The 27,812-nt window shown below is 38.3% G+C and overlaps 1 protein-coding gene across 2 annotated transcripts in view; it reads right to left on the bottom strand.

Annotated features, from left to right (window-relative positions):
• LOC124777981 (nuclear pore complex protein Nup85) overlaps positions 1 to 27,812 on the bottom strand; it is a 135,201-nt gene that overhangs the window by 56,145 nt on the left and 51,244 nt on the right. For both annotated transcript variants that reach the window (XM_047253548.1, XM_047253549.1), the window contains exons 4-7: positions 26,380 to 26,534; positions 16,404 to 16,663; positions 10,516 to 10,638; positions 10,189 to 10,404 (exon numbers count right to left, since the gene is read on the bottom strand). In XM_047253548.1, the coding sequence (XP_047109504.1) occupies positions 10,189 to 10,404; positions 10,516 to 10,638; positions 16,404 to 16,663; positions 26,380 to 26,534 (754 nt within the window). The remainder of the gene's footprint in view (positions 1 to 10,188; positions 10,405 to 10,515; positions 10,639 to 16,403; positions 16,664 to 26,379; positions 26,535 to 27,812) is intronic.

Genomic DNA, 27,812 nt, shown 5'->3' with positions numbered 1-27,812 from the left:
TCACAATCAACACGTGTTGGCTGATGAGAATCCGCACGCAATTGTGCAATCACGTCATCAACACAGATTTTCTGTGAACGTTTGGGCAGGCATTGTTGGTGATGTCTTGATTGGACCCCATGTTCTTCCACCTACGCTCAATGGAGCACGTTGACATGATTTCATACTGGATACTCTACCTGTGCTGCTAGAACATGTGCCTTTACAAGTACGACACAACATGTGGGTCATGCACGATGGAGCTCCTGCACATTTCAGTCGAAGTGTTCGTACGCTTCTCAACAACAGATTCGGTGACCGATGGATTGGTAGAGGCGGACCAATTCCGTGGCCTCCACACTCTCCTGACCTCAACCCTCTTGACTTTCATTTATGGGGGCATTTGAAAGTTCTTGTCTACGCAACCCCGGTACCAAATGTAGAGACTCTTCGTGCTCGTATTGTGGACGGCTGTGATACAATACGCCATTCTCCAGGGCTGCATCAGGGATTCCATGCGACGGAGGGTGGATGTGTATCCTCGCTAACGGAGGACATTTTGAACATTTCCTGTAACAAAGTGTTTGAAGTCACGCTGGTACATTCTGTTGCTGTGTGTTTCCATTCCATGATTAATGTGATTTGAAGAGAAGTAATAAAATGAGCTCTAACATGGAAAGTAAGCATTTCCGGACACATGTCCACATACTTTTTGTAGCACCTTGTATAGTACAAGACAATCCATAATATGACTGTTCTTTTAAAAGACTGAGAAAATTTTATTTTCAACATATTGTGACTCATCAAAAGTGCAAACTGTTTTATTGGTATAAAGTATCTGCCTGAAAGCAGTAACACTGTACTTATTCTAAACTTATGCAATTTATTGACTGTCTACATTTTTATAATATGAGGAGAAAGAAGATAAACAAAATGGAATATTTAACATTAATTTTGAAATGAACTTCCTTTTTTGTTTATTAAGCCAGTCATCTATGATATTACTATCATCATCATCATCCTCCACCTTAACAGTACAGCTGAAATTACAGTAACTGAAATGAGTGGCAATCAAATATATAATCTTGGCTGTCACAAATGTTTGGCATTTTCTTCTGAATGTGTTGTAATTTTAGAGGTGGAGGTAAGGCTTGGAGCCAATAGTATATCTGCTGCAGGTGAAACAGGCAGCAGCAAAATTTGTAACCTTAGTTATCAGAAATACTGACTGTTTCTTCTGAATACATTACGATTTCCAAGGTTCAGGTTTTGGACTCTTGCTTCCAAACATGTCATCTGCCTGCTGCTCTCTCACTGGCTGCAAAGAACCAGCAACTGACACATCCCATTTCATTTCCATCACACCTTACCGCAAGTGTTAACAACACTTATGCACAAATCATGTAAGTATGCTACTGGCCCCTATCAACACTGTAACCATCTCCTGTAGAAATTTATACTATTGTTGAGTCTTTGTCCAATTTTAAAGTCAGTTCCATTCCAAATACAAACCGATTCAGGCAAACTCCAATTTAAATGTGGTAGACGTTCTTAAAAGCCAAAGTATATTGTGTACATTCCTATTGTTGACATACAATGTACACAATGTAATTTCTATCCACTATCTATCCATCTCCCCACATTTGTATTAGTTCTCAGCCACATTTGTGTCAGTTGTGTCAATGTTCCCCCTCCAACAGTTCCAAATTCTTCAAAATAAATCTGCATATGACCTCAATTGTCGAAGTTTCATCTGTAAATGTAAGATGACCCCTATATCAATCTATTAAACAGTATAAAAATGTTTACCTCAGGAGCAATGGTTCAATCTGGTAGTTCAAGACCATCCTGTATTTTTTAAATAACAAATTTGGGGAAAAAGTTTACCTTGTAATTGGGTATACATAAATGTACTAATAGTATAATCCACAACTGTAATAGTATAATCCACAACTGGCACCCATTGTGACATTTGCTCACACTGTCGTAACGTAAGGGTAGATAATTTCAAAGGGAGCTATAATCACTATCTTCAGTGTTTGACTGTGATCTACACATGGGTGCAACACTAGCGAAGTCTCATACATTGCCTTATGCACGTTGCAAGATTACATGAAATATCAACAGATATTCAGAGGCACTGGAGTAGGTTGTAAGCAAATTTACCAGTTGCTGCAGTGCCTCAGGGACACAGTTAATATTTGCACACAATTACAGAATCAGTTATGGGAGATTCTGTTAATAAAAAGGAGGAAAATCAACCCCCCCCCTCTCTCTCTCCCTCCATCTCCCCCTCCCTCCCTCACTCCCCCCTCCCTCTCTCTCTCTCTCTCTCTCTGTGTCTCACACACACACACACACACACACACACACACACTCACACACAGACAGAGGTGCTATTTGCTATTTTACGTTTTAGAAACAAGGAAAGCAGATTCCCTGCTACAACCAGGGGAGAAGCAGTTACTCACATCAGGATCTTCGTGTCACATTAGTATCTTCATGTCAGTACTGTAATTTTTATTACAGTTATGTGTAAAGGTATGAAACTTAACAAACATGAAATGCAATATGTCTCATTCTGTCAAGTTATTAAAAATCCTGATGCTGCATCCACACTACAAATGAAATTAATCACACATGGTTTAGAACAACCCTGATGAAAAATATATAATGGGAAGTTGAGCTAAGCAGCAGGGGTAGCACAATACAGTTGTGTGTGTGTGCATAGTTAGGTGTGTGTTTTCCATTAGCTCTGAAGGATGATTCATCTGAAAGCTACTAATATTCTCAGTGTTGCTTATGTGCTTACTGCAAAAGCAATGCCTTAATGATAGAGTGAAATGGTACCTTTACCCCAACCATTATTTAAATGCACAGTTTTTTTTTTCTCCATAGAGTGAACGGTAGCGCAAGTTACTTTACTGCAAAGTAAACATTAAGTCACACACAGTTCTTGTAGATTCCAGATGGAATACAAACAATAAGTACAGATAGCCAGTCAATATAAAGTGGAGACTCAAAGTATTAGATAGGAGTATAAAACTGAGACACTGCAGTTGTGAATGTCTGCATGCTCTGGAGCAGAACAAAGTTTGTATGCTGAAATAGTGTATTCCAACACTAGTTTAAATAAAAGATAAAACTATAGGAGAATTTGGAGCAGAAGCTGGACCCCAGAATCACACCGAGACCACTGCCAGACAGCTGGTACTGGTCACTGTACTGCATGATTAGCTCCTGTGTCGCAGACCACAGGTGCCAGAACCAGGTCAGAGCCTGGTGTTCAGTAACTGATCCCACTTGGACAACCTACTGCTGGGTGACGCCACACCTTTCGGACATTGAAACACTCCAGATGCTTCGACACAACCCAGAAACACCACTGTTACCATAGAATCAGCAAGGAGAAGCAGTATTTAACCACGGTCAAACCAGCTCGCCCTTGTCCAACCAGCTGGCAGTATGTGACACCCACTCTGTGTCAGCTGGATCTGTCCCCGTATCTCTGCCACTACTGAATTGTGAACCAATGACCACTGCCAGCCTGTCAGTCAGCAGCATGCCAGTCACTTGCCCCTGCTCTTCAGCATATGCCTAGAGGTTGACTCCAGATAATGCCATTGCAGTGTCATTGGTACGTCACATCCTTCCACAGCAAAGGCGGCATGGAGGCTCCCTGTGTTTGCATGGCCGCATCCTCCCATCTCAGCTCATCTTGCATACCGGAGATGCCAGTGAAGTGCTCTGTCTGTCTGACAGCGCATGTACACCACTGGCCATGACTACACCTGCCGTTCAGTGTGGAATATTAAGTGAAGGAGGAAATGCATTTTAATGACAGTACGAGTCGGATGGAAAAATTAAAAACTTGTTCATGTTCGTGGAGGAATCAAATTGAATGACTAAATAAAGAACTTGTATATGCTCACCGCCGGTCTGTTGGCCTTTTATCACGTGTCTCCCATCTCCCAAACCATCTATGCACCACACCGTGCCCACAGCAAGACTCGAACTCATCCCAAAAAGCAAGAACTGTTCACGTTTAACTCCAGTTTCTCTGCAGTTATCCTTGTCATGCTACATTTTGGCTCCCAACGTAGGCTGTTGTGTTCCTGGGATCTATAACTCTTATCAGAATGTAGATGGCTTGGAGACTGACGGATCAATGGCGACAAAGGAAATGTACAGCATACACAGACCAGAAGACTTCAACCAGTAGTTAAAAAGGAACACCAAGATATGTAAGTAACAGGGCAAGCTTTTACACTTTCACTTGTAGGATTACCTACATCCTTTGGTTTGACATTTTCCTACTTTTTTCTATAATGTTGGAATTAGATACCATTGTAATGTTTGGTACATGGCTAAGGGCCAAACTATTAACTCCAGCAATATAAATCCAGTGCAGTTTATCTGGGTGTTCCATCCCACGCACTGAGTCACAGCTCGTGATATGTTGGGTTTGCCATACAAAATAAAATAAAAAAAAAGGCCAATGCAGAGAGAGAGAGAGAGAGAGAGAGAGTCTGGCTCAGGTGTGAAAAATATCAGGAACCCTGAAAACTTTGATATGGATTAGCAATACGAGGCTTTTGCTAATAAAATGGAACTGTGTAGAAATAATGTTTTAGAATGAGAGATAATGGTAAAAGTAACATGTATACTAGTAATTGGAGATAAGCAAAAGGTAGGAATTAAGGTCATGGTTAAGGCATGCATATTAGGAGATGTAATCTGGAAAATATGATGCCAGGAAAAATAATTAACAGGTACTTCTTAGCTCATTAGGTTTAAACTGTGATACGATGCCAGTGAATGTGAACTAGAATAGAGTCGCAATGGTTTTGTTGGGTTAGGTTTTACGGTCTTCACATCATACAGCATTCTCTCAAACCAGCCAAAGCAATGAGATAACATGGCATTAGTGTCGGATAGTGTGTCATATAGTTTGTGTGCATGTGAGATATGTTTTAGTGCTATATTAGAGACTTCCAAGTTGTCAGAGAAATATGATATAAACAGTTGAGAATATGGGAGATGCCAAAATTTATCAGGTAAGTATTATGCAGAAAGACTTGACCCCATACCTTGCCCACAGTGTGAATAATGAACGAAAAGTGAGATGATACGAAAAGTGTGCAAATAGCAGCATAAAGACTTAGTTGTTGAAATAAAATGTAAATGATGCAAAAGACAAGGTAATGCCATGAGTGTAGTAACAAATACAAAGTTTAAATAAGTACAAATAAACTAGTGTTTTTATTTCAGTAAAATTCACGGACGAATTATCTTCAAAGAAAGAAAGAGATTGTAATGGATAAAACTATAGGAAAACCTGGAGCAGAAGCTGTAAGCCAGAACTGTATCAAGGTCACCACCAGACAGCTGGCATGGGTCACTGAACTGCACAATCAGCTCATTTGTATTCGACTCATGAGCACCAGAACTGAGCCACAGCCTGGCGTCATGTAATCAACGCAACTTGGCCAACCTAATGCCGGTTATACAACACCTTCTGGACATTGACACACTCCAGACTTACTCTTACCATGGAATCAGAAAGGGGGAAGTAGCATATAACCAAGGCCGAACCAGCTCATCACTGTTCGACCAGATGAGCATAAGTGATGCCCAGTCTGTGTTAGCTGGAGCTGTCGCCACAACTCAGCCGGCACCAGGTCATGAACCAATGACTGCCCCCTGTCTGCCCAGCCCGGGCAGCCAACACCATACCAGCTGGCCACCCCTGCTCTTCGGCAACAATTCAGAGTTCCACTCTGGGCAACGTCATCGCCATGCCACTGGGACGTCGTGACCTCCCACAGCAGAGAAGATGTAGTGGCCATCCATGTCCACAGAGTGGATGCACCTGCCTTCTCAGCTTGCCTCGCATAATGGAGATACTGGAGCTGTGCTGTCTCCTGGGAAGCAGGAGCCCACCACTGGCTGTGACTACTTCTGCTACTCAGGGCATGGCATTATGTGAATAAGGAAATGCACTAGAATGACGGTGTGAGCTGGCTGGAATAACTGAAGACTTGTTCATGTTCATGGAGGAATCAAGTTGAATGAGTCCTCTAATTGTCTATTGGCCATTTCCTCACATGTCATCTCCCAAACCATCTATGCATCTTACCAAATTTACAAGAAGACTCTAATGCAGCCTGACAACCAAGAACTACTCATGTTTAACTCTGAAATAATCAATTTTTGACAATATAATGTAATTAGATAGATAAACAAATCTATTCGCCAAATGATGGCAGGAGAACATACACATAAAAGAAGGTTATATTTACGCAAACTTTCAGAGCCTCTGGCTCCTCCTCCTGGCAGAAGGGTTGAGGAGGAAGGAAGACGGATGAAGGAAAAGGACTGGAGAGGTTTAGGAAAAGGTGTAAATTTCTTCCTTCCCCTTCTACACTTCTGCTGGAAGAAGGAGCCATTGGCTCAGCAAGTTTGCTCAAGTATAACTTTCTTTTATTTGTGTGTTCACCTTCTGCCACTTGGTGTGTAGATTTTTCTATCCGTCCAATTACATTATAATGTTTAACTCTGGCTTCTCCACAGCTATCTCTGTCCTGCTACATTTTGGCACCCTATGTGGGTGATTCTGCATTTAATAGTTATAATTATATTCTTATCTACAGCACAATGCCTACATTGCAAAGTGAGTGGTTGTTGATTAATATTACCCTTTAGTTAATGGCAAGTATAAATCACACTTTCATGACAGTCTTAAGTTCTTCGCAAGTGCTAGTTTTTTTGTAAGGAGTAATCATGTATCAAATATCGTTTGTAAGGAGTTTAATCAGGCAAATGTAACAAAACAACATGCACGTGGAGAGAGAGTATTTGGGTCATTCCATGTCAAATCGCCAAATTTCTGATCATCATCTTGATCAACCATCACGGAGTTCGATAAAATTTTATGTGAATGTTTGCACATGTCCCAAATGAACATTTCAATAAAAATAAAAACCACATGCAATGAAAACTGCACAACACGTTGCTGCAATGTAACCTGGTGCTACGGTACATTCCCTCTAATTTGTGCATCATTTTCAGGTACTGTTAGCACACACTGGAAAATCATACATGATTTTCTAAAAGCAAATGGAATGGGACCTATTTCTGTAATTTTTAAAAATCAAGTTTGAACTGACTTTGTAGAAATCTGGAAAGCAGCACATGAATGATATTTTATACTGGCCCAACATTATGTTGCCAAGTTGTTGGGTCCAAAGTTTCATGTTCATCATGGCTTTAATCAATGAGATACAAAGAGCTGAAGTTAACACTTTACTCGCAGTGTGAATTTTCCTGCTAGTTTGCCTCTATTTATGTGGCCTTGTCAGCCCATGTTGGTTTTGTAACAGAAGTGTCCAACATATCCTATTTTCATCTTTCCATAAAAATAATCTTTTTGATGAATTTGTAGATTATTGGGAAATAGTAGGTGAATGAAATTTTGTATTCCACATCCTTGTGCAACCGAGCTGAAAGTTTAATTTTCAGCATGCATTTACTCTAAGAGATTCTTGAATTTGAAGTTGATATTTCTTTGTTCCCACTTTTGATTCAAATTATTTAGCATTGTAGCCCATGTTGGATAATCAAATACACTGTTTTTCAGCTGAAACCATGGTCTTCCTAATGAGCCCAGTTAGGAGAGTTTTGCAGAACAAAATTTAATGAAAAATCAAATTGAAAATACTGCATTTTTTAGCTTTTTACAAAATCATCATCTTTGCACTTTATTCAAAATTGGAAAGTTGCACATAAATGAAAGGTTGTTTGAAAAGTTCTCGGAATCACCATGAGAGGTCAGTGCTAGCGCGACAAGTTGTTCATGTGATATTCATTGGACTGTAGCCGGTAAACACGTGCCACGTCAGTGCTTTTCGAAGAGAGCTGTGGTGGTGACATGGCTTTGTTGTTTTTCCCACGTAGTGATCTGCAAAGATCGGGAGGGGGGAGATTGAGATGTGATTAAGTACTCCATAAAAAAAGGTATGAAAGCAAAGGATATTCATGCCAATTTCCAGAATACACTGGGGGACTCTGCTCCTTCATATTCAACTGTTGACAAATGAATTTAAATTTGGTCGGGAGAGCTTAGATGATGACGGTCTGCGCAGTGGTCGGCCAAGATGTGTCACTACTCCAGAAATCATTGCAAAAGCGCACAAAATGGTCATTGAGGATTGCTGATTGAAAGTGCATGAAATTGCTCACTCTTTCCAGATGTCATCTGAAAGGGTATGTCACATTTTAACTGAAGAATTAGAAATGAAAAAATTATCTGCAAAATGGGTGCTGCGACTCTTGATGCTGGATCAAAAATGCATGAGAATGGACATATTGGAATAATTTTTGGCTCGTCTTAGGAGAAACGAGGGAGATTTTTTGGACTGGTTTGTGACCACAGACGAAACTTGGGTGCCCTACTATACCCCAGAGACAAAACAACAGTCAAAGCAGTGGAAACATGCTGATTCTCCACCACCAAAGAAAGCAAAGACAATTCCTTCAGCGGGAAAGATCACAGCATCAGTGTTCTCGGATGTGAAGGGGAGCCTGTCTGTAGATTGTCTCGCCACTGGGCAAACAATTACTGGACAAATTGCAAGAAAAGATTGTGAGAAAAGGCCAGGTTTAGCAAGGAAGAAAGTCATCTTCCATCAAGACAATCCACGCCCACATGCATGTGCCATCACCATGGCAAAATTTCATGAACTAAGGTATGAATCATTGTCACACCCGCCTTATCCACCTGATATTGCTCCATCAGACTTCCATCTCTTTCCAAAACTGAAAAATTTGCTTGGTGAACAAAGTTTCACTTCAAACAAAGAATTGATAGCTGAAGTTGACAACTATCTTGCAGGCCTGGAGGAAACTCATTTTCGAGATGGGATGAAGGCACTGGAACATAGTTGGGTCAAGTGCACTAATCTACAAGGAGACTACATTGAAAAATAAAAAAAAAGTTTCAGTGATGTAAGTACTTGTTTTCTCTTCTGCTCCGAGAACTTTTCAAACCACCCTCGTACTATATGCCAAGTTTTACGTTCGTCATACCTTTAATACATGAGATATAAGAACCAAACCTCGAAATTTTTCGAGTTTCTATTTTTTCATGTATTTTGCCTAAAATTATCTAGCCAAATAAAAAATTCTTTTCATTATTATTCACATGAGAACCGAAAAAGTTGAGCTACTGAGATATGTTTCATGTTCAGCATGCATTTACTCTGAGACATAAAAATTTGAAGTTTACATTTTTTCAAGCCCAACTTTGGTCCAAATTATTTAGTACTGTAGCCTATGTTGGATAATCAAATTGCCTGAGATATAACAGCTCAAAGTCACCAGAAATCCATGCTTGCTCTGCACAAAGTTGCACATGGGTACAAACAAGTGACTGTATCTCAGCCAGTATGGCATTAACAAATCTTAAGCTTTATCAATGTTCGTTGGTGACGTGTGAAGGCTCACAGAAAATTTCAACAAAATCCAAGATAGTCAAGCAGGGAGGCCTAAGTGAATTGAGATCTAATAACCCATTTGATATACCCACTGGGTCTGTGACATCAAGATTTCCAGAAACTATTCTCAACTAATGTTTAAGCAATATGTTCTTGTCAGCTATATGGCTATTAAAGAGGACTCATAATGATGAAGACATTGACTGCCCACTTGCATATTATTTTCATTTCATCTAACATATGAAATAGGCAAAATCAGACATTGGAAAATCCAGGATAGAATGTAATGGCTACTATTCACTACATAGCGGAGATGCTGAATTGCAGATAGCACAACAAAAAGACTGTCAGAATGTGAGCTTTCGACCAACAAGGCCTTAATCAGAAAAGGTCAATGAAGGCCTTGTTGGCCAAAAGCTCATGTTCTGAGTGTCTTTCTTGTGCCTATCTGCAAATCAGCATCTCCACTATACAGTGAGCAGCAACTATCCTTTTCATTATATTGTAAGTTTTGAAGTAAACAACAACAACAACAACAACAACAACAAGAGTAATCATCCACTAAATGTTGAAATAGATATGTTGGACTGCAACATAAAATATATAAACTAGAAATATAAACAACAATAAAGAGGCGTTGAAAAGAAACAACAACCAAATGCATATATTAACTATATGTAATGCACAGCATCATAGGGCACTTGTATGTACCTACTTGGTTCACATTACATTCCAAAATAGCGAGAAGCACCAGATCAACTTCTCTGAGTTCTGACTGACCAAATGCGGTCATACATTTTGAAGCATGGAAAGAAAGATCAAATGTTTTTACAGTAGGTTCTGTATAAAGCAACCAGGCAACCATATACTGATACCAGGTACCACACTGCGACCGTACTTTTGCAAATGCATCTGGTTCCCCAGCCATCACCTACAAAAAGTAATATATTAATTACATGAAATAGTTACTTAACTGCATCACATGCCTAATTCATGAAGTCTGAAACATACAATATGGCAAATATACTACACAGTTTTGTACCTGCATTAGAAGTTCCAATTCTGGTTTAGAAGCAAATATTCCCGACTCAATTTTGGATTTCAGTTCATTTTGCCAGAATTTCCATGTCATATTAAATTCTGTTACAGATAGTCCACCATAAGCCTGTAACAACAGTGGAGAAATTTCTGTCAAGTCAGTTTCCTCTCTTCCCTTCCCCTTGCTCCCAACTTTTCTACATTTATTTATTCTCATCTATGGCTAATGTATATGTGCACAAGAATATCCTTAACTTACATTAATTTTTTCAGTGCTCATTATTATGAATGAAATAAGGGAGAAGCTAGTGCCACTGTAAGTTTACTGTAAAGTGAAACCACAATGACGTGCCTTCTGTGAAACTCCAGAGTAGTTGAGAAATGAACTTTTAAATGCCATACTGGATTTCATCTTATTATTGTTGTTTGCATAACAACTTACATGTTATGATAGTACACCATTTCAAGGTAATGGTGCACTGATGATTTTTCACAAACAAGTTACTCTTGGTACAGTTTGCCATAATTAAATATCAGTTGAAAACTTGTGTGAGATCACCACAGTGTACTGGTTAGGATGAGGAGTTACAAAGCAGAAGAAGAAGGTCCATGTCCTGCTCTATTAAAATATTTTCACGTACACCTTCACATTTATAACAGATTCTGAGACTTTCTGACTAATGTAATAGAAGTATGTTCCGCAGAAGAAGAATCCTCTCTCTCTCTCTCTCTCTCTCTCTCTCTCAGGAATGAGTTTGTTTCATTTTGTAACTTCAATCTGATTAAAAAGTGAAAGATTAAATTGCTGTGAGTGAAATGTGCAGCAATGACATTTATATTCTTACTCGTCACACATATCTGGCTGTTTATTTCCAAATATGTCACCTTTTCTGTGTGTAAGATTCTCACATTTTACTCCTGTAAAACTTGGTGAGACAATGAAACTTTATAGTCGACAAATGTCTTGGACAAAAACACATTTCAACATCACTCCCCAGTAAACTTCGAGTGAAACTAGGTTCTACTGTGCAATAATGGTGACTGATATTCACCTTCTTACAATCTTAACTAGTGCCTATGCAACTGGAAGTTTTCAAGGGTGCATTAACTACAATATTGAGTTTAAACTATTCTTGTCACAAATTTTTTTTTGAATATTATGAAAGTCTAATGTATGATCTCAACACAACATGTAACACCATTATTTTTGAAAAGCTGATCTCAGCAATGTAATGGTTTTGGGAAGAGGACTACAGGTAGCTTTGAGAGCATCCAACACATGCTCTACAGGCTGTGGGACAAAGCTTATCACTTTACACAGTGTAATGACTGCTGTTGTAGAAATTAATCCAGGACACAAATTATGTGCTGTCGAGCACAAGGTGAAATTTGTGCCACTTGCATCAACATACATGTGCACGTAAAGCATATTGAATTTCATCCATATAAGCCCACCCATTCACATTTCCATGTGGAATACTGCCACCCTGCACACATTATTCATCTGTCTGTCAGTTTGCTCTTTAAGGTATCTGGTTAACAAGGCAGTGTGTGTCAGCCAGAGGCACATGCCAAAGTATGTCAAAGTACTGCCCTGAAGCTTATGAATTTAGAGAAAGAGACTGATTTAAATCACATACTAGAGACCATTTGACTTTTCTGGAAATTGTCTTAAAAGATTAATTATGTCATTTTATACTTCTAAAAATGCTTTTTTCCTCCTGAATTTCAGTATTCTTTTATAAAAACAGTAATCAAATTCGAATAATCTGAAAGCCCGCTAAAGAGCTCCATTCGAGCTACACAGTGCCTGTGACCTCACTGGCTAGTTCGCTGCTCCTGCTGTCATAAAGCTCATTGACAGTGATGTCTTGTTTTGGAATTTATGTTTTGGAAAATGGGTTACAAATGATGTGTGTACTACCATACTGTACAAATACACCTATAAAAGCTCCTGAAAAGTCATTTTTTGAGAGTTCCAGAGAATGAGAAGATGCGTAAAATGTGGATGCACTGCACAAGTTCACGAACTTAATTAAAAATGTGTTGCACTGTGAAGTTGAGATTAATTTACCTCCAAGATATGCTCACCCACTGATACAAGGGAGGACAGCATCGTACAACATAATTAAAGTCCCAGTGAAAATTGTCATTTTGGCCAAATCTATCAAAAGTGCTTGGTAGCTTATTTGTTAGAGCTGTACATTGTTGAATTGTAGAAGATGATGATCATAGCTCGCTGTTTTGAATACAATCCAACAGTATATTTTAACTTATTTGTAAAATGACTTGACAGCCCTCTCATATTAAAACCAAATCACAATTGCAAAACTTAACCACACTGATCAGAAACAGAATATTCCTGTGTTTTCCTTGCTGTTTAAATGAGCTTACACTTGCAATAACTGTTCACACACGTTGCATTCAAAAAGATGTTTCTAGTGAATGTGGCCACACACTTTTTACTTTATTAGAAACAATGTTCTTTTTATCTTCCTACTGTCCGGCTAGGATCCCTAATGCATAAACTTTTGAAGTTTCATCATCTTACATAAAGATGAATTAAGTCTGCTTTCGAAACTAATTTAGTTTATACTCACAAACATCACAGCACTTACATTTACATTGCCTGCATGTTATACATGCTTTATATATCTCCAAGCAGAAAACCTCTTCGTGCTACACCTCATTGTACTGTGGCAGCATGGTGGTACCTTCACTACTAGCAGTGCTTCCCAAAAAAAGTGAATTGTTTGTTAACAAAATAAATGTATCTTTCATTGTCCATTTCTCAGTCTAATATTAATGTGAATATATGTATATAAAAAAACCCTCTATCGAACAATTACTACAATCAGTTCTTGCTAATGCTATTCTCGTATTTCATGTAAAACTTTTAAAACTATATGACCTTTCAGTGACTGAACACATGACCTCTTTACTTTCAGTCCAACTGTGCTATCCACTGCGCCACTGAGTGCCTTTTTGGTCCACTGTCTCTGCCAAGTATCTTCCAGAAATGAAATCAGCACTAAGGTTTGCCAAGAATAATTTTATTGTGCTTTTGGTCACAGCTCATGGTCATGACATAGTTGACAATCTAGTTACAATATACAGTCTCATTTACAAATGTTCTACAATTCCTTAGAGAATATTGAATTGTGTTTTATTCATCTCATGGTGTACATTCGTAATCCATTTGGTTTGCGCACAGGAAACATGTCAAAAATTTATAATACAGTTACAATGATTTTTAAATTAATAAATAATAGCACTATAATAAATAATAACACTATAAGGATATTTCTTGGAATATGTAACACAATGTAGCCAGCTCAAATTTCCAGTTTGTCCTGCATGAATTCATTCACTGAGTAATAACACTTCAGTGTCAGTACCTCAAATAGCTTTCTTTTAAGGGAAACTAAATTGATCTGCATCAACTTGTTCCCTTTTAATTTATTACGAATTTTCATTCCCATGTATTGAGGTCCCTGGGCATACAGTCTGAGGCTATGGGTGGGGAGCATAAAATTTTCTTTGTTTCTAGTATCATGTGAATGGACATTATGGTTTCCCTCAAATAATTCATGTCTGTGGTACAAAAACATAATAATCTCATATATGTCTAAGGATGGCAGAGTTAATATTTTAAATTTTGTAACTGATGATCGACATGTTTCTTCGTGATTTGCAGTGCACATATTTAAAATGATTTTCTCTCTGTATTTTTAGTATCCGCACAACGTTTGTTAAGTTACCCCAAAAAACAATACCATACCTAAGATTGGATTCGAAGTAGCTTGTATATGCTACTTTTTGCTTGCCCATGTCAGTTGTAGTTGATAATATTTGCATTGCAAATGCAAAGCTGCTCAGTTTGTTTGCTAGTTATTCAACGTGTGACTGCCAGCTCAATTTTTATCTACATTTAAACCTAAGAATTAGTTTTGAGCGAGTTTAAGGATGTTGCAGGGAGCAGGGAAAAGAATGTCTGTTGTTGCACATATCGCCGTTCTAAATGAGTGAAGCATTAATGCATCAACTTGCACTAGGTTTCCACTATAATCATTTACAAAATTTCTTTCTATTGTTACTTAAAAATTGTAGTTGCATTTTCCATCACTAAACAGAGAAACTGTTTGCAGAAAAACTACATAACAACATCGTAACTTTGACCAACACTCCTGTAACATGTGTAGCTTCATCTTTACTCCAGCAACAGAATGTTTTTGATCATGTGACCAAATCTTGATATGTAATGATTTTTAAGCTTTATCTACATAAAAATAACACATATTTTGTGAGAATATTGACCAGATATGCCATTTAAATGGTAAAATCAATCAGAATAACAACAATCTGAGACATATTTTTAACACAGGAAAATAACCTAAAGCATTTCTATACTGGACCAATATCATTAAATAGAATAATGCTGTTACTATATGAACATGTATATGTGTATTAATATTGCAGTAAAACAGAGCTCTGAAGTGATTTTGAAGAACTGCCCATGTTAACACATTACTTTGTCTATTTTAGTAAAAACATCCCACTCTCCTATGCATGATGAACCATACATACCACTTTCATGAGCCTTCTAGATGTGCTGCAAGCTAACACCTTTGTTGTTAAGGGGTAGTGGTTCTATGCTATGAAAACTAATCTTTTTCCATTGCTGAACAGCTTACTAAAATAATTTTTCTCTTTGTTGTTTAAAAGTGATTTTTGACCCATTTTGGGCTCTGCCCATCAGCAGAAATATCAAAAATAATTGTCTCCACACAGAGTAAGAATAAAGTCTTCATACAGAGTACTCAGAGTGAAGACTTTCTTATTTTTGATATTTCTTATGACGGTCAGAGCCCAAAATACGCCAATAAATCTATTCTGAACAGGGAAGTGAAGAATTATTGAAGCAGTGGAAAAAGATTCAGGTTTACACAATGGTCACATGCTCCCTATGCTTCCTCATGTCACACCTGAAGTTATCCTATGAACACACTGATCACTGCTGCTCTGGTTAAAAATTTGGGATGTTGAAGCTACTGTTAGAAATTTTCACCACAGCATAGGAATAAAAGAAGGATTAATATCTAACTGACACTTCTGTCTTTGAGCTTCTTCCTATCTGCCAGTTATTCTCACAGAGTGTGTAGGAAGTGTCTTCCGTCACTCCAGGAACATCAATTTACATTCTGCTCTCAAATATGAAGATGATTATGCACAGGGAACAACAACATATAAATTTCATGGTAAATTAAAAGCATGTGCTGGACTGGGACCAGAAACAAGAATTTTGCCTTTGCGGGATATCCAGGTATGACTTTTGGCTTTCCTTCACAGCTCTACTTATGCCAATATCTCTCTCCTACTTTCAAACATTTACAGAAGCTTTCTTACGTATGTAACAGGACCAGGAAAAGGCCAAGTTATGAGTTTCGAGTCCTGGTCAAGTACACAGTCTACATCTGTTATGAGTTTCGAGTCCTGGTCAAGTACACAGTCTACATCTGCCATGAAGTTTCAAAACAGTGCACACCTAACTTTCACATTACTGATTTATACTTCCCTGAGTTTTCACAGTCTGTCGTTTTCCTTAATTTATCATAACCACAGTACATTAAAAGATTCACTGCATTTATTGTCTATTTGAGAATCCTATATCAAATACTATTTTTAACAGTTTTCCCTTAAGTTTGTACATTCCATAAATTGCCATAAGGAAATGTGCAAATAATTATAATACCTCCCATACTATGGAACTGAATTCATATTAGGTGGGAAGGTCACAGCAGTTTCATGAAAATAGCACAGATAATCATACAAGAGGGCAAAAAGACTGACAGTTTTCAATTATAAATGGAAATGGTGGACACTATTACTCACTGAGTACACTGGCATCGTTTGGAATAATGCATCTGCTGCACAAATGGAGTCTCCATTGGCAGCTGAGTGAAGCTTCAGCACAGCACGAGCCGCATCAGTGCGACCTTGCAGCACGAGGCCCGTCAAGGTTTCCCAGTATTTTGCCTGTGTTTCCGCTGGGCTGCTACGACCACTGGTAGCGATCATCGCTGCAGCTTGCCGCTCATAGTGAAAGTAATGGAAACGCACCCATTCTAGCAGATGGGGCAGCACAGCATCGCCTTCAAGGGTAAGGAAATTCGTAATTTTTTTTAAAGCAAGAGAGACACATGTTAATATTAACGAATGCTTTACAAAATACAATTACACATTTTGAATACAGATTCCTTATAAAATATTCCATGCCTAAACTTACACCTTATATGCTTGTGTTAGTGTAGATAGTTTTGCATTGCTGTCACTATTATTAACTGTTAGGTTACTGATGTTAGAACAATAAAAAAAAAATAGTGACAGGGATGGTGTTAAAACTGACAAACTAAGAGGGGAGGGGGCATGTGTATTTATTTACAGTGGTCAACAGAAATGCTATTAGCACCCTTTTTAAAACTTTTTTTGTGCGTATTTGATAAAAAATTATAAGAATGTTATCAATACCCTTTTCATAAATACCTACCTACGAAAGTCTGCCATTTATCTGAGAAGTGTTGTCTTTGTGACACCTAAAAAAACCTTTCCTAGGCAGATCTTGGCAAAAACTCTTTTAGTAAAAACTGTGAAGTTCCAATGATAAGACTATGAATGGATCAAAACACACTGCCCAATCCTACCCCAATCAACTTGGTGCGAAAATCAAATGCAACATACAGAAAAACCAACAAATTAAATTTTATGAGGCATTTTTGAAAAGTAAGGCTTCTCTGTCACACACACACACACACACACACACACACACACACACACACACACACACACACAAAATGCTACATGTTGTTTGACGGAGCATGTAGGGACAAGAAAGTGGCAGGACAAGGCTGACGAGTACAGCATCAGGAGGCTATTGAGGAAGGTGTGTGTGTGTGTGTGTGTGTGTGTGTGTGTGTGTGTGTGTGTGTGTGTGTGTGTGTGTGTGTGTGTGGGGGGGGGGGGGGGTGTTAGTGGAAAAGAAGAAGAGCAGGGAGGGGAAAACACTGATGGGTGCATTGGCAAAGAGAATGTGATGTAACAGTAACTTCCATCTGTGCAGTTCAGAAAGTTGGTAGTTGAGGGGAAGGTCCAGATGGGCTGGACTATGAAACAGCTATTGAAATCCAGCATGTTATGTTCACCTGCACATTATGCCACAGGATGGTTACCTTTGCTCTTGGTCACAATCTGGAGGAGACCATTCTCCCTGGTGAGCAGCTGGTTGGTAGTCACACCAATATAAAAGGCAGTGCAATAACTGAACAGAGCTGGTATATGACACGGCTGATTTCACACGTGGCCTGGCCTCTGATGGGGTAGGATAAGCCTGTGACTGGGCATGCCTCAAAAATTTGGGCAGGTCTCACACTTGGGTCTTCCACAGGGATATGATCCCTATGGCAAAGGAATGAGGTTGGGAGTGGCATAGGGATGGACTAGGATGTTTAAGAGGTTGGGTGGGCATGGATCATCACTTTAGGAGGGGGGGGGGGGAGGGGGGGGGGGATCTTGGGTGTGATGTCTTTCATTTAAGGCATAGTGGTGGACAATCACAGCTTTGACAAAGGACATGGATCAATTTTTCCAGTCCAGCACAGTACTGGGTGACAAAGGGGCCACGTCTTTGTAGTGTTTCTTGGGGGTTGTGGGTTGGACGGAGGGAGGGGGGGAATATGTCACATGTCACTAGAAACCTGTTTGCAGACTAGGTCTAGGGAAGGGACTTTGGGAAGGATGGCGAGGCCAAACTGTAGGTAAGGAATTCTTGGAAGGCGACAGGGGATGATTAGGTGCGAGAGAGGAGGATCATGGCTGGATGGTGTATGAACTGGAAGAGGCGGGGTTCAATGTTGGGATTATGTTGGCTTTGCTTGTAGGGATTGATGGCAAAGAAGGGTTTACATTGTAGGAATTGGGTGGAGGAGAGTAGATCTTTTACTAGTCTCGTATGTTTAAATTTGTGTGCAGTGCCAATGGTGAGGTTTTTGGATAGGACTGAAACTTCTGTGAGGCTGAGGATTTTTGTGTAAAAGTTAAGCACAGTGTTTTGAGATCATAAACATAAGCAAATGGGTAAATTCAATCTTCCAAGGTTTTTGGAAAGCATTGGAAAACATTTGGCACTATACTGTAATGTTGACTGATCCAAGATCTGGTAATATAGAGTATTTCTTTCATTTAGTATGTATTATACTCTGGATGGAATGACGCAATGTACCCGTGTATTTTTGGGAACTGTTTGAGAACTGTCAACTTGGAAGAGCAATGGATGTCGAGGCTGTACTATAAATTATTTCCTGTACACAGTTTAAAGAAATAACCCTTCACTCATTATTGGCTGATTTTAGTTGCTTTCTGAATAATTATTCTGTGACAATAAAGATGATGTACAGATTATCACAATTCTGTTTTTATGTACATAATTCTACATAGAGCACTAACATCATGCATGCACTGTTTTTCTTTTGCACCCTTGAGCACCACGAGCATATGGCTGCCACGCTGTTTGGCACCTGTGCTGCAATGTGCCTCTAATTGCTACTATGTTTATGTCAGAGTGTCTTGTCAGGTAAGTATGAAACATGCTACCATTAATTTTTATGTGCTCAGGTAAGACAATTGTGACAGTTTGTTGCCTTGCAGTTTTGAGAGACCTGAAAAATTGGAGGTTATGAGATGTACATTGTGATTTGCGAGCATTCTTATTTTAAGGCTATAAAAGAATAGGACATGGAGTTCGATATCACAGCCAGTAAAGAGAAATGCTGAAAATCCACACATCATAGAATGTATGGTGAGAGAAATTTTAGAATGCCAAGAACCTTTAATGTTTGCACTACCAGAAATGAGCTCTTGCGGGCAATAGAAGTTTTTAACACGAGTTCACAAAAGGAGTCTTAAGTAAAATAAAATCACAGCTTCTATGGAGAAAATCTTTTTTAAAAGCAGCAGGCACACTGACAAAATTTACAAATAAAATAGAAGACTTCTATGAGCTAAATAAGTCAACCCTTTGACATGTTATTCAGAAACTGAGATTCAGATAGAGAAAAGTTAAAACAAGGAGACTGTGCTGATGGAAAATAACTGCATACTAGGAAAGAGAGTTGAGTTCTTGTAGGAAATCTAGAGACTTATGAAGTATTGGATCAACTATTTAATACACTGGTTTCATGTGGTGCATATCATTCCACCATTTGGATGGAAGGAACAGAAAATGTCTTGTGTATCAGGAAACAGATATGATCATCACTGATAAAGTGTTCAAATGTTGCAGAAAGAGAAATATACAAGAGTGAATCAAATACAAATGGGATTTCATTTACAGAAAATTGTTTATTGAGAAACAAAAGACAGTTACAATGTATTTTGCAACACAGTTTCCCACTTTAGAAGTACATTTTTCACAGTGGGAAGGAAGGTTTCGTATTGCAGCATCGTAGAATGAAGCTGGTTGCGTCAGGTGCCAACTGAGCACAAACTTCTCCATGCCCTCATCATCTTCCAACTGATGCCCTCTTAGGGCTTCTTTAAGCAGTCCAAACAATTGAAAATCAAAGGGCGACTGATCTGGGCTCTAAGGAGGGCGATCAAGATCAGTCCAGTGCATTTCCTGTAGTTTGGAAATCAGAGCAGCAGAATTAGACCTGGTATTGTCATGAAGGAAAATGACCCGTCAAATTGGCTGGTCTCTTCTTTTGGGATGATGTGTAAACCCTCATCTTCAATAGTTTGCAGTAGTATGCAGCACTGACTGTATGTTACTCATGCAAAAAATCAATGAACAAAATGCCTTGCTGCTCAGAGGGGGAGGGAAGGGGGGGGGGGGGAGTTGAATGAAGCTTGCCTGCTGACAGTTGAGTCTTTGCTTACACTGGGGCTCCCTCCTCTCCTGGCTTGTTTGGATTTGGGAGTGCAGTGGTGGAATGACGTTTCATCACAGGTGACAATCTGACTCAAAAATGCTTACTGTAAGATTCTGACAGACCTTCTAATGCTTCAGATTTTCAGTCAAATGGCAAGAGACCCATCTGCAACTCAATTTACAGAATTGTAGGTCATTTGTGGTGATCACTTGACAGCTCCTATCACTTATTCTGACCTGTTCCGCAATTTCTGATACTCTCCCCCAAAGATTACCTTCAAGAATGCCTCGAACCGCACAAATGTTTTCATATGTAATGCTAGTCTCAGGATGCTGATCATGTTGCTGATGATCTTGTCCTTCCTTGAACTTTTGTGTCAGATAAACAATGATCACCAAACTGTGCAGTCTATCTCTGTGAAATTTCCATTGCTTGAACTGCTTCACAAGCAAGAAATTTTAAATTATGCATTGCACAGTGGAGATGTGCACCCATTTCTTCAACATTGTTAGTGTTACTGATGAAGCTGTTGGAAGTATGTAACGACCGACTCTCCCCATGCCTAACACTAGAAGTGTGGGTCTGGTCCTACCAACTGTTGATACTCAGGAGCAAAATTCCCATTTATATTTGAATCATCCTTGTAATGCTGTGCATCAAAGACAAAGATAGGTTTGTGCAAAAGGGTAGCTTAATTTTATTGGGCAAAGAGGCAGTACAGATTACCATTCAGAGATGAATGAAGACAAAGAAATTAAATTCTGTGGTTGCATGTCCATTAGTCATAATGGGTAAAGAAACAATAGTACCTGGTATCTGATGAAATTTTAATATAGAAACTACTAACAGCTGTAAAATAATGTGTCTGGGACTGAAAATAATACTATTCTATAGTAACTGACAGTTGCAGACATTACACCATCAGATTGTTAGTTTAAACACAATGTGTTGCCGCTATCTACCATCTTTTGGTTCTATGAGGCCTTTAATGATGTGGCACCTATTCAATCATACCTCAGTACTATTTGTCCACTGCCTCTCACATTAATGACAATGATATAAATGGCTCAAAAATATTTTTTGCAACCTCTACATACCTATGAATGTGTGTGACCTTAGATTCATGGGCAACTGGGAACAAAAGAATGAGTCTTTTGAAGGTAGAGAAATAATTAAAGGAGTAAATATAACAGCTCACTAAACAGCCTCTATATTTTGTGAGTTGTTTACCTTTACTCTTTAAATGATTTACATTCAACCAGGGCTTTCCATTACCATATGAAACTACAAAAACAGCTTCAGCGTGGAAAAAAAAGGCATTATGCTCAATGGCGAACATCTTTACATTGCTATGAATCTCGGATTCTCAAAGGTGTGCTGTCCGTGAGTTAACAAAGACACTCCTGTTCAATCCTATTTTGACAGGGGCCCTCCTGAAATGATGCAAAGTGTGAAGAAGGTTCTTGCTATGGTGTACTGCCAAGTTTCAACTAAGCCCAAAGCAAGCACAATCAGTTACCTGTCAGAAGATGCTGTAGGACATTCCTCCTGCCACCAGATGGAAAGTGTTCAAAATTTGGGCCCAATGTGCATGCATATCATCATCTTGAAAGACAAACCCGTCACCGAAATACTGACTGTAGTATAGTAAATTAAAATGGAAAATTATTTCCTGTTACTGCATAACCCTCTAATTCTCCATGACGGCATAGAAATGACCGACATCCATTCAGGATACTGGCACAAATCGTAACTCACCCAACCTGCAGCTGAATCCACAGAAATGCATGCCTACGATATGAACTAGTACCTGTCCACCTCTGCATGCTTATGGCAATCATCAGATGTCAGACAAATCCTGCATTCCTTAGTGAAGAAAACATTCATTTAGGTTCCACTCCAGTGCATTCTATGTGCACCATGGTGCTAGGAAAGTTCATAATGTTGTTTGTAATGGATGACTGCAGGGCAGATTGATTGTGTGGAGGCAGCTGAAAACTGTTTTTTCTTTCACAGCCCTCACAGCTGTCCCAAAAACAGGAAGTGCACAGATCTGTTGCATTTTATTTGGGAGTACATATGAATCAAAGGCCATATTTTAGGCAGCAGCCATCAGATAACGTAGCTGACAGGAAGTGATCGCTATCAGGAAGATAATAGTTGAATATTGTTGCACTGACTGTATCGCTTAATTTGCACTTTTATGAAACTTTTGTATCATTGCAAAATACACGTGCACACACACGCATGCACACTGATTTCATTGTTTAGTTGCTCAAGAAAAGATGTATTCCAGAATTTTTTGATATGTCTCTACATGAACAAACTTTTTTTTAGACATTTTGGAAGTTATTAGTGTTTTACACAACATATATTGTAGTAAATTGGCATTTATAATTTTCAGTTAATATAGTATGTATTATATATACTTTATTTTAACTTTATATGTGGCAAGGGCCTTATCGACCATACGCCTGCTCTATGAGCCTCTTCCACTTCTGCCTGTCCAATGTGCTGTTTGTCCAGTTGCTGCTGCTGTTCATCCTCATTGTGTCCTCCCGAATGTTATCCAGCCATCTGATTCTGGGTCTCCCTCTTCTTCTCGTTCCTTCTATTGTTCTGCTGAATGCCATTCTAGGTGGTCTATTCTCTGTCATTCTTACTATATGGCCTGCCCAATTCAACCTTCTCCTCTTGAGCACTTCGACGATGTTACGGTGTTTGTACAGCCCTCTTAATTCTTCATTTCTTCTTATTCTGCATTCCATGTTATTTTTGTCGTATACAGGCCATGTTATTTTTGTCGTATACAGGCCGAAAAATTTTCCTTAGTACTTTTCTTTCGAATATTAACAGTTTTTCTTCATCTTTCTTTCTAAATATTAATGTTTCACATCCATATAACATCACAGGTATAATGGTCGATTGATATAAGCAGCTTTTGAAGTTACTGCTAAGTGATCTTTTTCTTAGAATTCTGATGAAACTAAAAAGTGTTTTGTTTGCTGTTGATAAACGGGCATCTATTTCTATATCTGTTCTGTTGTTATTACTAAAAATACTTCCTAGGTACTTGAAGTGGTCAACAGTCTTGAAATTAAATCCATCTACAGTCAGAGGTGCATCTTTTCTGGTTTTCTTACTTATGGACAGGTATTCCGTCTTTTCTTCATTAACATGTAATCCTGTTTTCTCAGCAATTTTGAAGTAATTTTGCATCATTCTGATTAATTCTCTTTTGGAACTACTTATTAGTGCTACATCATCTGCATAGGCAAGTCTTGTAATGTTCACGTCTTGTAGCTGGATCCCTTGTGGACTGGTTTCAGAAAATTCTCTATCAATCTTCTCTAGGACAAGGTTAAATAAAATAGGTGAAATGGCATCCCCTAGTCTCAGTCCAGTGTACACCTTAAAATCTTCAGTTTCTCCTACCGGTGTCTTTATGAGACAAAGTTTCATCGATACACATTTTAACTAATCTGATTAATTTTGATGATATTTTAAATTCCTTCATTATATTTAGGAGTGTCTGTCGGTGTATGCTATCATAGGCCTTTTTAAAATCTACGAATAATATGTGGACATCTACATTGAATTCTCATGCCTTCTCAGTTACTTGTCTTGGGGTGAATAAGTGATCTAATGTGGATGTGGATCTGTTTTTGCGGAAACCGCATTGGTAGTCCCCAATCAGTTCTTCTGTTATTGGTATCAGTCTGTTTAATAGGCAGCTTGATAAGATTATGTAGGTGACATCCAGTAAGGCAATTCCTCTGTAGTTATCACAAACTAGTGGATCATTCTTCTTAAATGTGGGGCACACAATTGCAGTTTTCCAATCTGCAGGAATGGTTTCCGTCTCCCAAATTGTTTCTATTAACGCCTGTATTTCTAATTCCAGTTGTGGGCCTCCATTCTTTAATAACTCAGCGTATATCTTGTCCTCACCACAAGCCTTGTTATTCTTTAATTTCTTTATTGGTTGCTGTATTTCATTTACTGATGGGGTAGTAACTGTATCAGCTGTATCAATTGTATCAGGTTCTTCAAATTTAAAGTAAGAGAGTGGGTCATTGCAGTTGAGAAGTTGTGAAAAGTATGTCTTCCATCTGTTTTGTATGTAACTTTTGTTGGTCAATATTTTCCCATTCTGATCCTTTATAAACTGTTCCCTTTTATTGAATTTACCAAAGGATTTTTTTATATTTTCATAAATCTGCCTTGTCCTGTGATGTTGGAAATCATACTCTGCTTCTCTGATCATATTGTTATAGTATTCCCTTTTCTCTTGTCTTAGGGTTCTTTGCATTTCTTGGCGGAGTTTATCGTATCTTTCCTTCAATGTCATATTGTCCCTTTCTTTAATCCATGCATTCCTCCCATTTCTTCTTATTATATACAGCCAGGAAAAATTTACATTTTGCGATAAATGTGACTTCTGCCTTAAAATGCAAAAACGCGTAATTATCTAATAGACGTTATTTCATAATGAACTGCATCCAGATGAACCATTTTATCAGAGAGAATTTGAAGTACTGCAGCTTTATTTCCTGCAGATAAATATCTGAAATTAAACTAATTTAGACAATCAACAAGGAAAAGTTCTACTAACTGGAGACTGTGTCACATTAGTGCAATTGATATATGTTGTCTGAGCTCCGAAGTCATATTTTGATCAATCCAGAGAAGGAAAAAACATTTCGATTGCACTAGAGATCTTGAAGGCACCTTCACTATCTGTCCTACGTGGTCTAGTTAGCATTGTTGAGTGATATGGATGGTTTGCAGAAGGACATGAACCTGAAACTAGCCAGCATTAAGAAATAAAAAAGATTCTTCTTAATGTAGCTTATGATGGAGTTACAGCCATTTATTTCTTTTATGAAACAATTTGTGGGCCTATGTTTCACTTGCAGCATGCTGTAACTTCGTAAATAATGAGCTATCTCTAACAGGATTACCACCTCCACATCAGTAAGGTGGCTTCCAAACCTATCTTTCGTATGGAATCTGAGATTCATTTTTCTCATGTGACATCTTGCAAGCCATACATAATGCACTCGAGGAGATGAGACTTTTGAAAAGCATTTAACTCAGTGCCACACCTCCACTTATTATCAGAAGTATGACTGTATGAGATACCAGAGGATATCTGTGAATGCAGCAATGATTTCTTGGTAGGAAGAATGCAGCATGTTACCTTGGTTGGAGTCACTGAAAGACAAAAAGTAACTTCAGCTGTGCCCCAAGGAGTGTGTTAGGATCTTTGTTGTTCAGGTTGCTTATTAACAATCTGGCAGACTATATTAACAGCAAATTCAGACTTTCAGACGATGTAGATCTTTATAACATTTTATAGTGCAAAGAGTGAAGATTGTTTTAAATGTTCAGAAATGAAAAACTGTGCCTTTATCTTACATTAATTCACTCTGTATCTTTAATGGAAACATTCATGTTCATCCAACAAAAATATAGAATATGATACGTTACTTTCTGCAGGTTACGCTTTTCATTTATTTTCTTCCCCTCTACACATTGTTCTATGTGCTGCAGAAACTGTGTTCACTGTGCTTGCTACTTCTGTGTTTAGAATCACATGTTTCATGGTGTACAAGTAATATGCCTAAAAGACATACATGACTTTTCATTGAGGCTTTTAAAATTGATGTTTATCCTCACTTTCTCCCCCCCCCCCCCCCCCCTCCACCCCAATAAAAACATGTAACTTATGAGATGTGTAGGCTGAAAACAATAGTGGTTGACAATTGTTGTCAAGACATTGTTATAAATTCACAAAGATTAGAACTATAACTATCAAACAAAGAAACAGTCAGCATAACTTGTTTGTAATTTAAATGAAATCTCATGATAAAATATGGTTCAAAAATAAGTACAAAGCCACAAACTGATAACTGTAAAAATTCTGTGAATGAATTTTGTACCTGGTATAATATCTACGAACAAAATCTCACTTAAATGCCACAAAAATTCAATGTTGTAGAAAATAGTAACCAAATGCAGGCAGACATCCTTTTCATCACCAGTAACAATGGATGCTTCAGTTTGGAGATCCTCAAGACATGCTCGGATAATAGATCTGTAATTTAAAGTACATTTCATCAGGATTAATGCAGTCACATATTATATGTAAAGAAAAGTAGTTACTTTTTTATGTAACTTCAGCAATTTCATCTCAAACTATCAGCTATCAATATATTGGAAAGGGCCAAAACTAGTTTAATAACAACATTAGTGTTAACAGGAATTCACATCCCAAAGCACAAATATTATGAAAATTATATAACAAGTTGCTTAAAAAGCACTCTTTTACCTTGGTTTTAAACGGCTGGCAATTTCTGATTCCCTATCTTGCACCTGGCATCTGGCATCAGCCCATTAAAGACATTTTCACCCTAATATAAAACTACATTCTGAACATTAGACACGGACAAAAGTTCAAAAGAACATTACTTTTACCTGTAGTACTGTTGTCATAAACTACACAGTTCATCCTAATTTCATTCTTACTATTAACCACAATAATTATTAGGAAGCCTGTGAGTGTAAAAATCCCAAGTCCAAGGACTGGTAGGATATTCTGATAATTATACATCTCCAGCTAGCAACTTCATATAATATTACTACGGTATATGTCTGTAATATAAATACGTTTTTGATCATAGTTGTATTGCCACAGCAGATTATGTGATAGGATAGTACCAAGTGAAAGTAATTTAGAAATCTCTAACTGTGTCAATCTGCAAATGGTACTCGTAAGTGCAAAGCTTGTAGAAGTGGCCAGGTTAATGTATCTGCCCACTGGTGGCACCTCAGACCATTACATGTCTAGGAATATCAGACAGTTTAATTTAGTGAGTGTACGTTGATTCCTACTTCTGGCACCTGTAAAGCCATTTTATTTGTCTCAAATTGCTTATGAGTTTTTGTAAGAAATAGTTATGCTGTTATGTACAGGGTGTATCAGCATCCTCTTGGCTGTGCCAGCTGTTGATGTGTTTGGATCCTTCTCCAGTGTACTTTGGTCAGCAGCAAACATCACAGTTTTTGAGGAGTTCCCCAGTGCCACTAGTTAATCATTTGTGTAGGTTAAGAACAGGAGTCAGTCATGTACTGAACCTTGCTAGGCACAATATTTAACCTTCCTCACTCAGAACTAAGTTTTATTCCTTTGGTACCATTTATTAATGCTACCTTCTAATTTGTTATTGAGTTCTGAATCAATCCATATATGTCTGTAAGGCCATAAAATTTTAGTTTTCCAAGTAAAATTTTATGATTCGAGATCTCAAGCCACACCAATGTCACACAATATGCTGTACCTTAATGTTTCTTGTTGATGTCTACCAGAACAGAC

Source organism: Schistocerca piceifrons, chromosome 2 (genome assembly GCF_021461385.2).
Source record: "Schistocerca piceifrons isolate TAMUIC-IGC-003096 chromosome 2, iqSchPice1.1, whole genome shotgun sequence".
NCBI lineage: Eukaryota > Metazoa > Arthropoda > Insecta > Orthoptera > Acrididae > Schistocerca > Schistocerca piceifrons.
Note: the sequence above shows the minus strand (reverse complement) of the source record. Positions and strands in the feature narration are given on the sequence as shown.